At 42.0% G+C, this 12,659-nt stretch overlaps 1 protein-coding gene across 2 annotated transcripts in view; it reads left to right on the top strand.

The window, feature by feature from the left end:
- CSNK1D (casein kinase 1 delta) overlaps positions 1-7,384 on the top strand; it is a 37,680-nt gene extending 30,296 nt beyond the window's left edge. Inside the window, exons 9-10 of one of the 2 annotated variants that reach the window (XM_081938881.1) lie at positions 3,673-3,737; positions 6,598-7,384. In XM_081938881.1, coding sequence (XP_081795007.1) covers positions 3,673-3,705 — 33 coding nt within the window. In that variant the 3' untranslated portion in view covers positions 3,706-3,737; positions 6,598-7,384. The remainder of the gene's footprint in view (positions 1-3,672; positions 3,738-6,597) is intronic. The other variant, XM_081938879.1, reaches the window with a different exon arrangement.
- The last annotated feature ends 5,275 nt before the right edge of the window (positions 7,385-12,659 follow it).

Below are 12,659 nucleotides of genomic sequence, written 5' to 3'. Positions count from 1 at the left end.
GCCTGTCAATCGTGCCTTGGGCGAGACTTCACTCCCGTCCCCTTCAGTGGCTCCTGCTCCCATATCAAAGAACAAACGAAAGCAGCTCGACAAGACTGATTCCAGTTCCAGCAGAGGTACGTCGCTCTCTAAAGTGGTGGTTGTCTCCGGCCCTGTTAAAGGGGTCGCCATTCAAGGAGCCAGTCAGGCTCACCATCACAACAGATGCCAGCCTGTTCGGTTGGGGGGCCCACTGCCACAACCAGCTCGCACAGGGCAGGTGGTCCCCTTCCGAAGCCGCTCACAGCATCAACTGGCTGGAGCTGAGGGCAGTCAGGCTTGCGCTGAAGCGCTTCCAGAGCACCGTTCAGGGCCACCACGTGCGCATCATGACAGACAATGTCGCCACCAAGGCGCACATCAATCGACAGGGGGGAACGCGCTCCAGATCCCTGATGAAGGAGGCGGAGCTCTTGGGTCGATGGGCGGAGAGGTATCTCCCTTCTCTTCAGGCGGAGCACATCTCGGGCATGAGCAACACCCAGGCGGACTGGCTGAGCAGATCCACAGTCGACCACTCGGAGTGGCGTCTACATCCGCTGCTGTTCCAGCAACTGTCCCAGAGGTTCGGCCTCCCGCTGGTGGACCTGTTCGCCACCGCGGCCAACGCGCATCTTCCGCGGTTCTTCACAAGGTTCCACGACCCGAGGGCGGAAGGAGTCAACGCGCTGCACGGCCCGTGGCCGAAAGGTCTGCTTTACGCTTTTCCCCCGCTACCTCTTCTTCCCAGAGTCATCAGGAAGATCCTAGCAGAGGAGGCGGAGGTGCTGCTGGTAGCACCGTACTGGCCTAGGAGAACCTGGTTTGCAGACTTGGTGAGTCTTTCGATCACACCACCGTGGCGGATTCCTCCACAGGACATCTCTCTCAGCCAGGGGGCCCTTCAACATCCAGAACCCCAGTGGCTGCAGCTGGCCGTCTGGCACTTGAGAGGGATCTCCTAAGCAGAGGCAAGTTGTCAGACAAGGTGATTGGCACCATCCAAGCGTCACGACGGCAGTCCACGACGCGCATCTACGACGCCACTTGGAAATCCTTCGCCAGCTGGTGCACGGCTCATGGTACGTCTGCGCCCCTTGCTTCGGTTCCTGTCATCCTGGACTTCCTGCAGGAAGGTTTGGACAAGGGCCTGGCACCTAACACCCTGAGGCGCCAGGCGGCAGCCCTGTCAACCATCCTCTCAGTTGAGGGCTACGCATCTCTTGGCCGGAATCCGACCATCCGCAGTTTCCTCAGGGGAGCGACCAACCTGAGACCCCCAGTGGTCCACAGATACCCATCTTGGGATCTCAATGTAGTGTTGCGGTCCCTCATCGGGCCCCCGTTTGAGCCCATTAAGACGGCCAGTCTCAGACACCTCACATTCAAGACGGTTTTTCTGGTCGCTATCACGTCTGCTCGTCGCATATCGGAACTGGCTGCCTTCTCAGTCAGAGAGGACTTGTGTCTCATTCGTAACGACAGAGTAATCCTGAGGCTGGACCCTTCCTTCATTCCGAAGGTCAATTCCTGGTTTCATCGGGCGCAGGAGGTGGTCCTTCCGGATTTTTGTCCGCATCCTCGGCACCCGAGGGAAAAGCGCTGGCACATGCTGGATGTGCGCAGGACTATTCGCAGATACATCAAGCGCACGGCCAGTTTTCGGAAATCCGAATCTCTATTCGTCTCCTTTCAACCAGCTTCTCAAGGCAAGAAGGTCTCTTCATCTACCATCGGCGGATGGCTGCGAGCCTGCATTGCGCTTGCCCACGTTTTACAGTCCGTTCCTGTGCCTCGCAATATCACAGCACATTCGACTAGAAGCGCCGCCACCACAGCTGCCTGGTCTACACAGGCACCGATTGAAGAGATCTGCAAGGCGGCCACCTGGACTTCTCTGTCTCCATTTGTCCGAAATTACAAACTGGACAGTTTTGCATCGGCGGAAGGGGCCTTTGGGAGGCGTGTTCTTCAGGGCATCCATACCAGCGGAGCGACCCTGATGGCTGAGCCTTCCCGCCCTAGTGACAGTTAGCTTGGGCATGTCCCTTCTTTGGACTCTCCAGAGCAGCGCCCTGGAAAATCACCATTGTCTTACCTGAAGGGTCCTTTTCAGGGCGCTGCAACGGAGAGTCCACCCCGCCCTGGGGTCTATTCTCCGCTGGTGTTTGTGAAGTCACAGTGTTGTTTGTTGTTTCTGTTATTGTTGTTGGACTATTTTTGACTTGTTCCATATTAGACTTCCAGTTGAAGTTTCAGCGCGCAACTGTTCCACGTCTTCATTGAATAAATCTGAGGAGAGTCGGCACCAGAGGCGTGGCTTAAAGTTTTCAATTCAGTTCTGGGCAGATTGGCTGTGTTTAACCCTTCTTTGGACTCTCCGTTGCAGCGCCCTGAAAAGGACCCTTCAGGTAAGACAATGGTCATTTCCTGCTTTATGGGTGATGTTTTATATTCTTAATCATATCATTCAGGTATGGCAGTAGAAAAGTTGGGACTTTTTATGAGAAGAGAATGGTTTTATTTAAGCTTCCACTGCCACTAGGAAGAAGTGTTGGTTTGTGTGTACACAAAGAAGTAGGACAGAACAAGAAGCAATGGGTGGACAAAGAAGGACAGAACAAGAAGCAATGGGTGGAAACTAATCAAGGAGAGAAGCAACTTAGAACTGAGGAGAAATTTCCTGACAGTTAGAACAATTAATCAGTGGAACAGCTTGCCTCCAGAAGTTGTGAATGCCCCAACACTGGAAGTCTTTAAGAAGATGTTGGATAGCCATTTATCTGGAACGGTATAGGGTTTCCTGCCTAGGCAGGGGGTTGGACTAGAAGACCTCCAAGGTCCCTTCCAACTCTGCTATTGTATTGTATTGTATTGTATTGTATTGTATTGTATTGTAAGTACTGAGAGAAAATGTAACTCCCATTCCCAGAAGTGTGATTAATCTTTTGCAGTAGGTTTACAAGATTATTTAGGTTTTGTCTTTGGTGCTGCCTTGGCCAGTTGAGAGCAATAAATGGACTTCTGTTCCAGTGAACATATTCTTCTGAAAGCCTCTTGTTTGTATCTGTGATTACTAGTCTGAAGGCTCTTGTGCAGGGGGTTGTCCAACCTAAGACTCGTGGACTTCAACTTCCAGAATTCCCCAGCCAGCCATGATGGCTCAGGAATTCTGGGATTTAAAGTCCACAGGTCTCAAAGTTGCCAAGTTTGGAGACCCCTGCTCAAGATGAGCTTGTCCCTAATTTGAGTACTAATCAGAGATGCAGGTTTCCTTGATTTACTCGGATTAAATTTGTGTTGTAAAAAAGGAAAATGTTTTTTTGAATCAATGGCCAGCACAGACAATAAATCATTAACCTGATGATCCTTTTGAGCTAGGAGTCATTCCAGTATAAACGCATTTCCAAAATCCTGTTGATTGTTCCTGCTGCTCAGAGCAGACATTCTTTGCACATCAGTTCTCCAAACACATTCTCAAAGCAACCTCTTTGGTTATCCATTTGGTGGCAGCTGTGAAGGCCAATGTCTCTGAGGCTTCTGAAAGGAGCACTGCTCCAAATGAAGAACAGCTCCACTTAGAGTCTTAGTTTGAAGTTAACTTTTGGGCAGTGGGATTGTTTCAAATGGCTGTCTTTTCCCCCCCCACCTCAGAATAGCATTCCTTTCGAGCACCATGGCAAGTAGCTGCTCGTCTCCTCGTTGGAAAGCAGCACTGGGTGAGTCCCTTCTCGCTAGACTCCAGCTTGGTGGGCGGGTCTGGATGAACTCCTTTGGGGCATTCAAACGGGGTGGTGCTTCATTTTAATTCTGCACTTTTGTTTCCCTCTGCCTTGTAGACCATGTAGCATTAGATGTGCTTTTCCCAAAAGCTTTTAGCGTTTCAGTAGTTCACATTTTCCTCAAAGCTTTAGATACTTCGCTAGAATGATTCGTTTAAATATTTGTCATGTGAGACCAATATTACCGGTAAAGTGGAAGATAATCTAGAATTTGGGATAACCCCATAGAGGGATCTCTCCAATTGCTACATTGCTTAGCAGTAAATCTGCTTTTTAGCAAATGTGCAAACTGAATAGCCCATTTGGAAAAACAAGACACCTTGAAAAGAGCATCAAGATATTACTACTTATTTGCTATGCATGTTTTTAATAAGTTGGCTGCCCAACTTAGTGACTGCTGGTAATCGCTTTAGACTATATTCATTTAAATTAAATTATTCCAATATATAGGAATATCTGGGGGAGTTTTTTTAAAAGAATCAAGATGGCAGATGTTGCCATGCAGTTGAAGCTCTGCCTCCTTTTTAATGTGCATCCCATGGACATAAAAGGGGACAGGGCTTTAGTTGTGGCGAAGACTAAGACTGGGGACATCTTCACTGCCTAATTTAAGCAGAATTATCTTGTAGGATAAACGAAAGCTTAATGTGGCCTCTTTATTTTTCTCCCTTTCCCACAAGCAGCCAAGATTAAAAAAACATTTTCAAAACTGATAAGTAGCTGGAAACTGCCTCTGGACTTGTTACAGCAGACACTTAAAATGCTTGTATTGGTGTAGTAAATGAATGAATCTGTGATAGCGAAAGCTTATCATTTAATCTTTCCTTTTGCCTTGATAGTAGGTAGTTTTCCCCAAAGCTAAATGGAGTGTGTATGGGCAATATGTAGCATGCCGCCATTTTTAAATATTTCCAAAGCCGTTTCTTTTGCTCTTTTACCCAGCCTGAGATGCTTAGATTTTGCTAACAGCTGTGCTCTCTTTCCTGACCATTCTTTCGTTTTATTGTTTGAGTTACGCTTTGCCTCTCTGCCCAAAGGGCATTTGATAAAGCTTCATAATATGCTAAATTCTGTTATTAATGTTGAATCACTCTTGTTCCTCTTCTCATTACTGCTTTTGTATACTTGACTCTCAGAGCCTTTTACTTTTATTAACAATATTTGCAAGTTATTATTGTCCACTTTGATCTGATCAACTGGGCAAGCCAACTGTTGAGAATTTTAACTGTGTGGAAGGATTCTCTTCCAAATTAACCTTGATTGTAAGATATGTTATACTAAAATAAGTGCTTGCTTGCATTTTCCTGCAAAGAAAACATGTCATGTTTCTTCTTCCTCCCCAGTTTGGCAGGGTTGAAATGAGAATAGGGAAGATGTAAAGATCAGCAACTAGGGTTGGTAATAGCCAAACTCTTTACAAATTATGTTTAATTGCCTGTTTTTATGTACAATTTATGTTGGAAAACCTCAAATGTTTAGAGAGAAAAACTGAAGGATCCAGTCCACTATCAAATTCCTGATTTATTTAATTAAAAAAAACCCTTGTTGTTGCACAACAAGACTTTAATGTGATAATTTGACAGTATTTCTACAAACTCTGCATTCCAGGATGGTCTTAATTTGAAACAACAAAAAGAACTTACTTGTCATTTAAAATATGTCTTGAGTCTAAACTAGCATATAAATTGACTGTTGGAATATTGGTGCACTACAGAGTTCACACTTGCATTAGCAAGGACTTGGACTAGGTAGGGATGGGTACCTGGAAACACCTTTCTTCCTGTTCTAAATCATATGCAAGCTGCTCTCTAGAGATTGGCAGTGTTTTGGTAATCTAAGTACTAAAGTTTTATTGCATAATTCTGAATAGGAGGATTTGCTTGCCACTCATAGCCTATACATTTTTTATAAAGTGTTTCTTGCACATCTTAATCCTAAAGTAAAGCTTGATTTAGTGCACACAAAGCACCCCCATTGCTTTCACCCTGATCTGAAAAAAGCGGAGGATTTTTCAATAACCTTGTAGATTATACTTATACTTATTTATTTAATTTATAACCCACCCATCTAATCTAGAGGTGGCTCTAAGAGGCTTACAAACAGACTTGGTAGCAGACTGCCTATATGTTGAATATATTTAGAATAAAATGTAACTTTGTTACAAAAGAAGGCAATACTGACAGGTATTAATAATTTCCACTAGGAATATTGTAAGTCTTCACCGTTTTTTCAAAGCATCCAGATGTAGGGTTTTCTTAATTTATTTCATTTCCAGCACCTCAGTTGAAATTGAAACCAAATTTCCGATTGCAGAGCTCACAGACTTCGCTTGACATTGCATTTTTGATGGGAACATTATTATAAATAATGCATATTTGTGTGTGTGTGCTCGCACACATTTGCAATGCATTTGTCACCTTGCTTCTTGCTTTGGGTTTCATTATTATTTTAACAGCTCACCTGAGTTATCTAATCTGTTCTCTCTTTAACTGGCATGTGCTTTTTTCATCATTCTTCATATATTTCTCCCTGCTCACAAGAAGCCTTTTTTTTGGGGGGGGGGGGGCATACCTTTAATACAGAAGGAACATATCATTCTGTCATTCCCTTCATGGGCATTACAGGTGGGTGTATCATCAATTCAGTTGGCACATAGATCTCTGTACTGGCTTTTCACCCTTCTGAAGCAGATGTTTGTGTTCAGTTGTATACATAGAAAATGGTATGCAGGTCCAGGTTTTATGCAGTTTTGGTAGGTGTGAGCTGATATTGATACCCTGTTCCTTGGCTTCAATAGATTCCTGCTCTGGCGACGACCAGCGTACTCCAATCTGCTGTGCATCGGTGAAATAATGTTGCCATTGAGGGGCAGATAATGCATGGCTGATCTCCTATGTTATCAATGGCTTTTACTAGCAAACTATCCCAAACTAGAGCAGAAGAAATATTCCAGTTGGAACTCTCCTTGCCACTGTCTAAAGATACTCACAGGAACATGGACAGAATCCAGCAGCTGCCACACTACAAGAGGCTTTAGCCCGAAACCTAATAACCTTATATGAACTCTAGCAACAGGGCTAGAAAAGGAAGCGATGGTAATACAGCATTGCCCGCCTGTTATTTAATAGCCATTTTAGTTGTCCCTCAGCAGGCGGCAGTCTTCACCCCACCCCCCTTTTTATTGTTCTACTGTAATTATAACTCTTTTACTTGGTTTAAGAAAGTTTTGTATTCATTTTGCTAAGATTATTGGCTTAACTTCTCTATAAAAACAAAAGTCTTGTCTCATTCAAACCCTGTGTGGAAATGTGAAAATTCTAAAGCTTGGTTTAAAACAAACAAAATTCAAGACTTGAAACTTCTTGTAAGCTTAAGTGAGAAGGGAATGTCTAACTGAATTAGAGGTGTTTCCTTTTATTTTACACTATTTTACTTTTGTATGGTCCCGTTCAAAAGGGGGATTCTCAAGGGTTTTTAATGTTTAGTTTTACTTAACGGCTCTCTTGTTCTTCCAGGGTTGTCAGGTTCTTTTTCTAAAAATTTAAACCTCTATGTACCACCCACAGTTTTTTTGTGTGTTTTTTTTTAAAAAAAATAATGTTGATTTGTCTCGTTTTGTTCAAGAAAGAGTGAGAGATCTTTTGGAAGCAAAAGCTGTACTGAGTAGAGACGAAAAGAACGCTTCATAGATTTTGAAGGACAAAAAAAAATGCGAAAATAAACTTTCAGGAAGTTTTTAATGTTGAACGTAGAATGTATTGCGTTTATTCATAATAGAGGAGGGTTTGGAGAGAGGCAGGATACCTTGTTTCTGCTGGGTTGTTCCTACAGATGCCAATTAAGCACTGCCACTGCAGTGGGAGCAGTGTGGACGTGGGCGGGCCTCTTGAGTGCCCAGAGGCAGCCAGTGCTGCCAGCCAGCTGCATTCCGCCAAGGCTCGGAGTTATAAGCAATCTGTTCCTTCTGCAAGAAGTCAAGAGAACATCCAAGCTTGTTGAATTCTTTCATTCTTTATTAAAACGTGCAAGCCTGGAACAGCTGGCCTTCAGCTGAAGATATATTTATATAGTGGCCAAAAACACTTAGTGTGCCAGCTAATATTACATGAAGAATCTTCGTTTTCATGAGCAATATATTTATCCCGTAGTAATCTGGGAAAGTAGAAGGCATGTGAGTCATACCAAATACCACTCAAAAGCACCATCAGTCCCACTTCGGGGGATGAAAATGCAATATGTAGGTGTGTTGTTACTACTTTTTAATAAGCGTGAGATTCTTGTCTCCTTGGAAACTTGGTGGCGAGTAAAGATTTTATTTTCCTGTTCATTTGCAAGCGTTTTGTTTCAAAGCTTTTGTCGGGTCAACTTTTTTGTTTCCTCTCTTTTTTTCACTTCTGTGGATTTCGATCTATGAACAATCTTCTTACTTTTCTTTAGCTACCTTAGAACTTCAATCTGTTGCTTATTTGTATGTTCAAGGTCTGATTTGATGCAACCTATGATTGGGGGAGTGCAATGGGAATGTGTTTTAATGTTGGTCCATGGAAAAATGTTGAATAATTGTATCACTGGTTGCTGTAGATGTTGGTTCTTTGGGCATGTGCACTTCCATTTGTACAGTTCTACACTTCAGTGTGCTTTTTGTAAATATTTGTTGTCAATGATGTAATGTTAGAGACTTTAAAAGACAGCCTCTTCTTTCTATATATCTGGAACCTTCAATTGCTGTACTATACTTAAAAAGTTGACTGCAAACTTTTCAAATTGTTCTTGGTTGTGGGCAGTCTCTGCCCTTCCATTATACTTAAATCTCACCATCACCTGCTGAAAATATAGTTAGAATGTCTCTATAAACCTGTGTATTGGTAACAATATCTCAGAACACCTCATTTGTATTACCACTGTATTTGTGTACTTTAATAATTGTGTAAATAAATTCATAAGGACTTCTAATTTTTTTAATGTGTGGCCCTGTTTGCTTGCATGTGCTATTGGAGTTTAACATATTAAAACAAAGCCTGTATATCTAGTACACAATATTGAATAACAAAAGTCAAGGCAATTTCTTTTGACTCTAAACATTCTGATAATTATTGTAAACTTTTTAGCTGTTCTTGTTAAACTTCCTATTAAAGTGTATGAGACCTTTCTGGTCTCATACAGTTTTCAGCAGCTGAAAGTATTTCTAGACAGATGACAATAAATGGAAGAAAATAATAGGAAGAGGGATGAATGTATTATATGGCATTGACTCTGGAACAAAAGGAAGGAATCCCCAAAATAGTTTCTGAAATTGGGATGAGCAAAATCAAAATTTGAAAGAGAAAGTGATCTTTCTATCTATCCTCTATTTTTATAGCTGTGGGGAGTGGTGGTTTCCATTGCAGGTCCTCTGCCATGATTGAATTACTCTGCAGAATGAAGGTCAGCCTTACCAGGTAGGCCAGACAGGAAACCCTCCCAGATAAGCTAATTCTATCTTATTGTAAGGCGACATTAAACAGAATCTTTCAAGTCCGAAAGGACAAATCTCCCGCTCCATCAGAAGTATCAAGCTATTTTCCAAGGCACCCAAAGGCCAGACAAGGAATAATGGATGGAAACTGACCAAGAAGAGATTCAACCTGAAATAAGGAGTTTTCTGTTATTGACCAATGGAACAGAAGTTGCCATCGGAAGCTGTGGGAGCTTCATCACTGGAGGCTTTCAAGAAGAGACTGGACTGCCATCTGTCAGAAATGGTGTAGGGTCTCCTGCTTGGGTGGGGTTTTAGACTAGACTACCTACAAGATCCCTTCCAACTCCTTTAACCTGTTAAACCATCTCATTAAAAAACAGGATACAATGATCCAGTAAACTGCATACATATAACACAATAAAAATAAGAACATATCAAAAGATAAATACGATTAAAAATAAACCATAGGCAAAGAGAGAATAAGAATAGCCACTTAAGCCTGCTAACATAACCAAGTCTTGAGAGACTTCCAGAATACCCAAAAGGATGCCGCTAATCTATGGAGGAAACAACATGCCACCCACCCCTAATCTGGGTCGTATGCAGTGGTGGGTTTCAAAAATTTTAGAACCTCTTCTGTAGGTGTGACCTGCTTTGTGGGAGTGGCTTGCCAGCCATGTGACAGTGGGAGCGGCTTGGCAGTCATGTGAATGGGTGGGCGTGGCCCAACTTATAAAATGTGAAACTCACTTAACAACACTTGCTTAGCAACCAAAATGTTGGCTCAGGAACTCTGGCATTGAAGTGTGCAAGCCTTAAAGCTATCAAGTTACAAGACCCTTGCACCCCTAACTCTTTAGAAAAAAAAAACCCCAGGGGTGTTCAAACTTGACAGCTTTAAGACTTGTGGACTTCAATTCCCAGAATTCCTCCTCTTGCTCTTCATCTTGATGATGTGCAGATGGGCGGGCGGAGGGAGCTGGAACCGGTTCTAAACGGCACTAGATTTGTGGAACCTCTTCTATAGAAGAGGCTAGAACTGGCAGGAACCCACCCCTGGTCGTATGATATAAGGAGGATACCATGGCCGATGGTTTTGAAAGCCACCAAGAGCTCAAATAGAGCAAGAATGGATGCAGAACCACCATCCCTCCTACCCTCTCTCTGTTACCCCATGTTTTCTACAATTCTGTTTGGAGCAAAACAAAATCTGTTTACCAGCTTGATTTCTTTTTAAAAATCCAGTTTACGAAGATTCTCTGCAATTGTATATTTATGTGTATCTGGCTGTGATCACCACTGCTTATATGTGAGAACAAACAAGAAAGATGCATTGAGAAATGAGGCCCATTTTACCCATATACCTTCTATTCTTTGTGGGATGATCATCTGAATATATTCTAGTTTGTGGAATTTGAGATTTTATTTCCAAGGTCCAGCTCATTCTTCACCATTCTTATGGGGCCTTTCCCAATGTCTGAAGAGGAAGTACATGAACTTTACCCATCAGTGTGATGATGGATAAGCGCCTATCCTTATTGAGAGCTAGAAATACAAATATATACTTCTGGTATGTCTGATATTTGAATTGTTCTATAATTTCAGCAAGTACATTTGCCTTGCTAAATTACTCTGTTGATTGAATAAACTCCTGACTGATCTGCAAAACAGATTATGCTTTAAGCCATGACTCACAGAATGATGAATTATTTTTTAGTTAAGTGACTGCTGCATTGCTTAGTTTTTCACTGAGCAGTTCCATCTGTATCCGAAGACAGAAATCAATGACCATTTGGATTTCTATGCCATTATCAGTTTAACTTACTTTTGAATAAACTGGTATTGCTCTGAAATTCATTTCAAAGTATTTCCTGTAGGCAGACCTTGAAGCTGTTATACAGTATGTTTGCATTTATTTCCTTGGTAAAGTACTTTTAAACATTGTTTATTCAAAAGTCTATTCACTTGATCTTGCTTTGAAGATTGCAGCTTTAGTGAATTGTCAGTATTGCTGATTTTATTTATTTTTATTTTTTATTTTTATTTTTTTATTTATTAAATTGTATAACTCATTTTTCCTTTTGAATTGAAAACTCTGAAATCTTAGATTTAGGCAGTATGCATAGTTGGATGCACTATACAATCAGAATTTTAAATATATAAACAAGGCTTAACGTTTTCAGCAATGTCTCAGAATCCATAGTTGTAAGGTAAAGGTTCCCCTTGCACATATCTGCTAGTCATTCCCGACTCTAGGGGGCAGTGCTGATCTCCGTTCCAAAGCCGAAGAGCCAGCGCTGTCCGAAGACATCTTTGTGGTCGTAGCCATTATGACTAAGTGCCAAAGGCGCACGGAACGCTGTTATCTTCCCACCAGTGGTCCCTATTTTTGTACTTGCATTTTTACATGCTTTCGAACTGCTAGGTTGGCAGAAGCTGGGACAAGTAACGGGAGCTCACTCCATTATGCAGCACTAGGGATTCGAACTGCCAAACTGCCGACTTTCTAATCTACAAGCTCAGCGTCTTAGCCACTAAGCCACCGCGTCCCTCATAGTTGTAGAGTTGAGAATTGCAAAGGAATGTCTCTCAGTTCGGTCTTCAGTTTCACTTCAGCTTGCACTAAACCCACTGAGAATTCTGAAAGTTGCAGTTTTAATACTGTGAGTCTTTGACAAATACGTTGGTATAAAAATAGATGAATAATACAGCTGGAGGCTACCGGCTTGCCAGGGGAATTAGAGGCAAAAGATACTAAAATTTTGCAGAGATCTAAATGTTCCAAGTCTGAATATATAGTCCTTGTTTAACAATTGCTTTGGATTGTTCAGAGTTATGACACTGCTGAAAAAGCACAACCATTACAACTATTGCAGTGATCCCTTGGTCATGTGATCAGAATTCAGGCTCTTCACAATTGGTGGACATCACAGCATCCAACAGTCACATGATTTCTATTTGCACATTGACAACTGGCTTCTGACAAAATCAATGAAGAAACTGGCAGTAAAATCACAAGCCACACTTAACAAATGCATGTTTAACAACCGCAATGTAAATGATATCATAAATCCAGCACAGTCACATAGTGTTTGACTTAACAACTGTGCTGCCTAAGCAAGGGAGTTGCCAGCCCCAATAGTGATTGTTAAGCAATACCTGTAATTTTGTTGCTTTAAAAAATGAAGTTTTAAATTCAAGGTTTTTTTATTCATAATGGTTTTAAGTTTATGCTTCCTAATCCAAGATCCATAAATACTAGTATAGGAAATGCTCTCTCCACCTGTTCAGAGAAACTATTCATATGCATCAGATTTAGCAAAACCTAACATGACAAAAATGCATCACAACTGAAGCCTCACAAATTCAACTCTTATTAACCTCTAGAGTCTAGAATGTAG

Source organism: Natrix helvetica, assembly GCF_964273705.1.
Source record: "Natrix helvetica genome assembly, chromosome: 1".
Taxonomy (NCBI): domain Eukaryota; kingdom Metazoa; phylum Chordata; class Lepidosauria; order Squamata; family Natricidae; genus Natrix; species Natrix helvetica.
The sequence above is the reverse complement of the archived record's forward strand: the minus strand, read 5'-3'. Positions and strand labels throughout refer to the sequence as shown.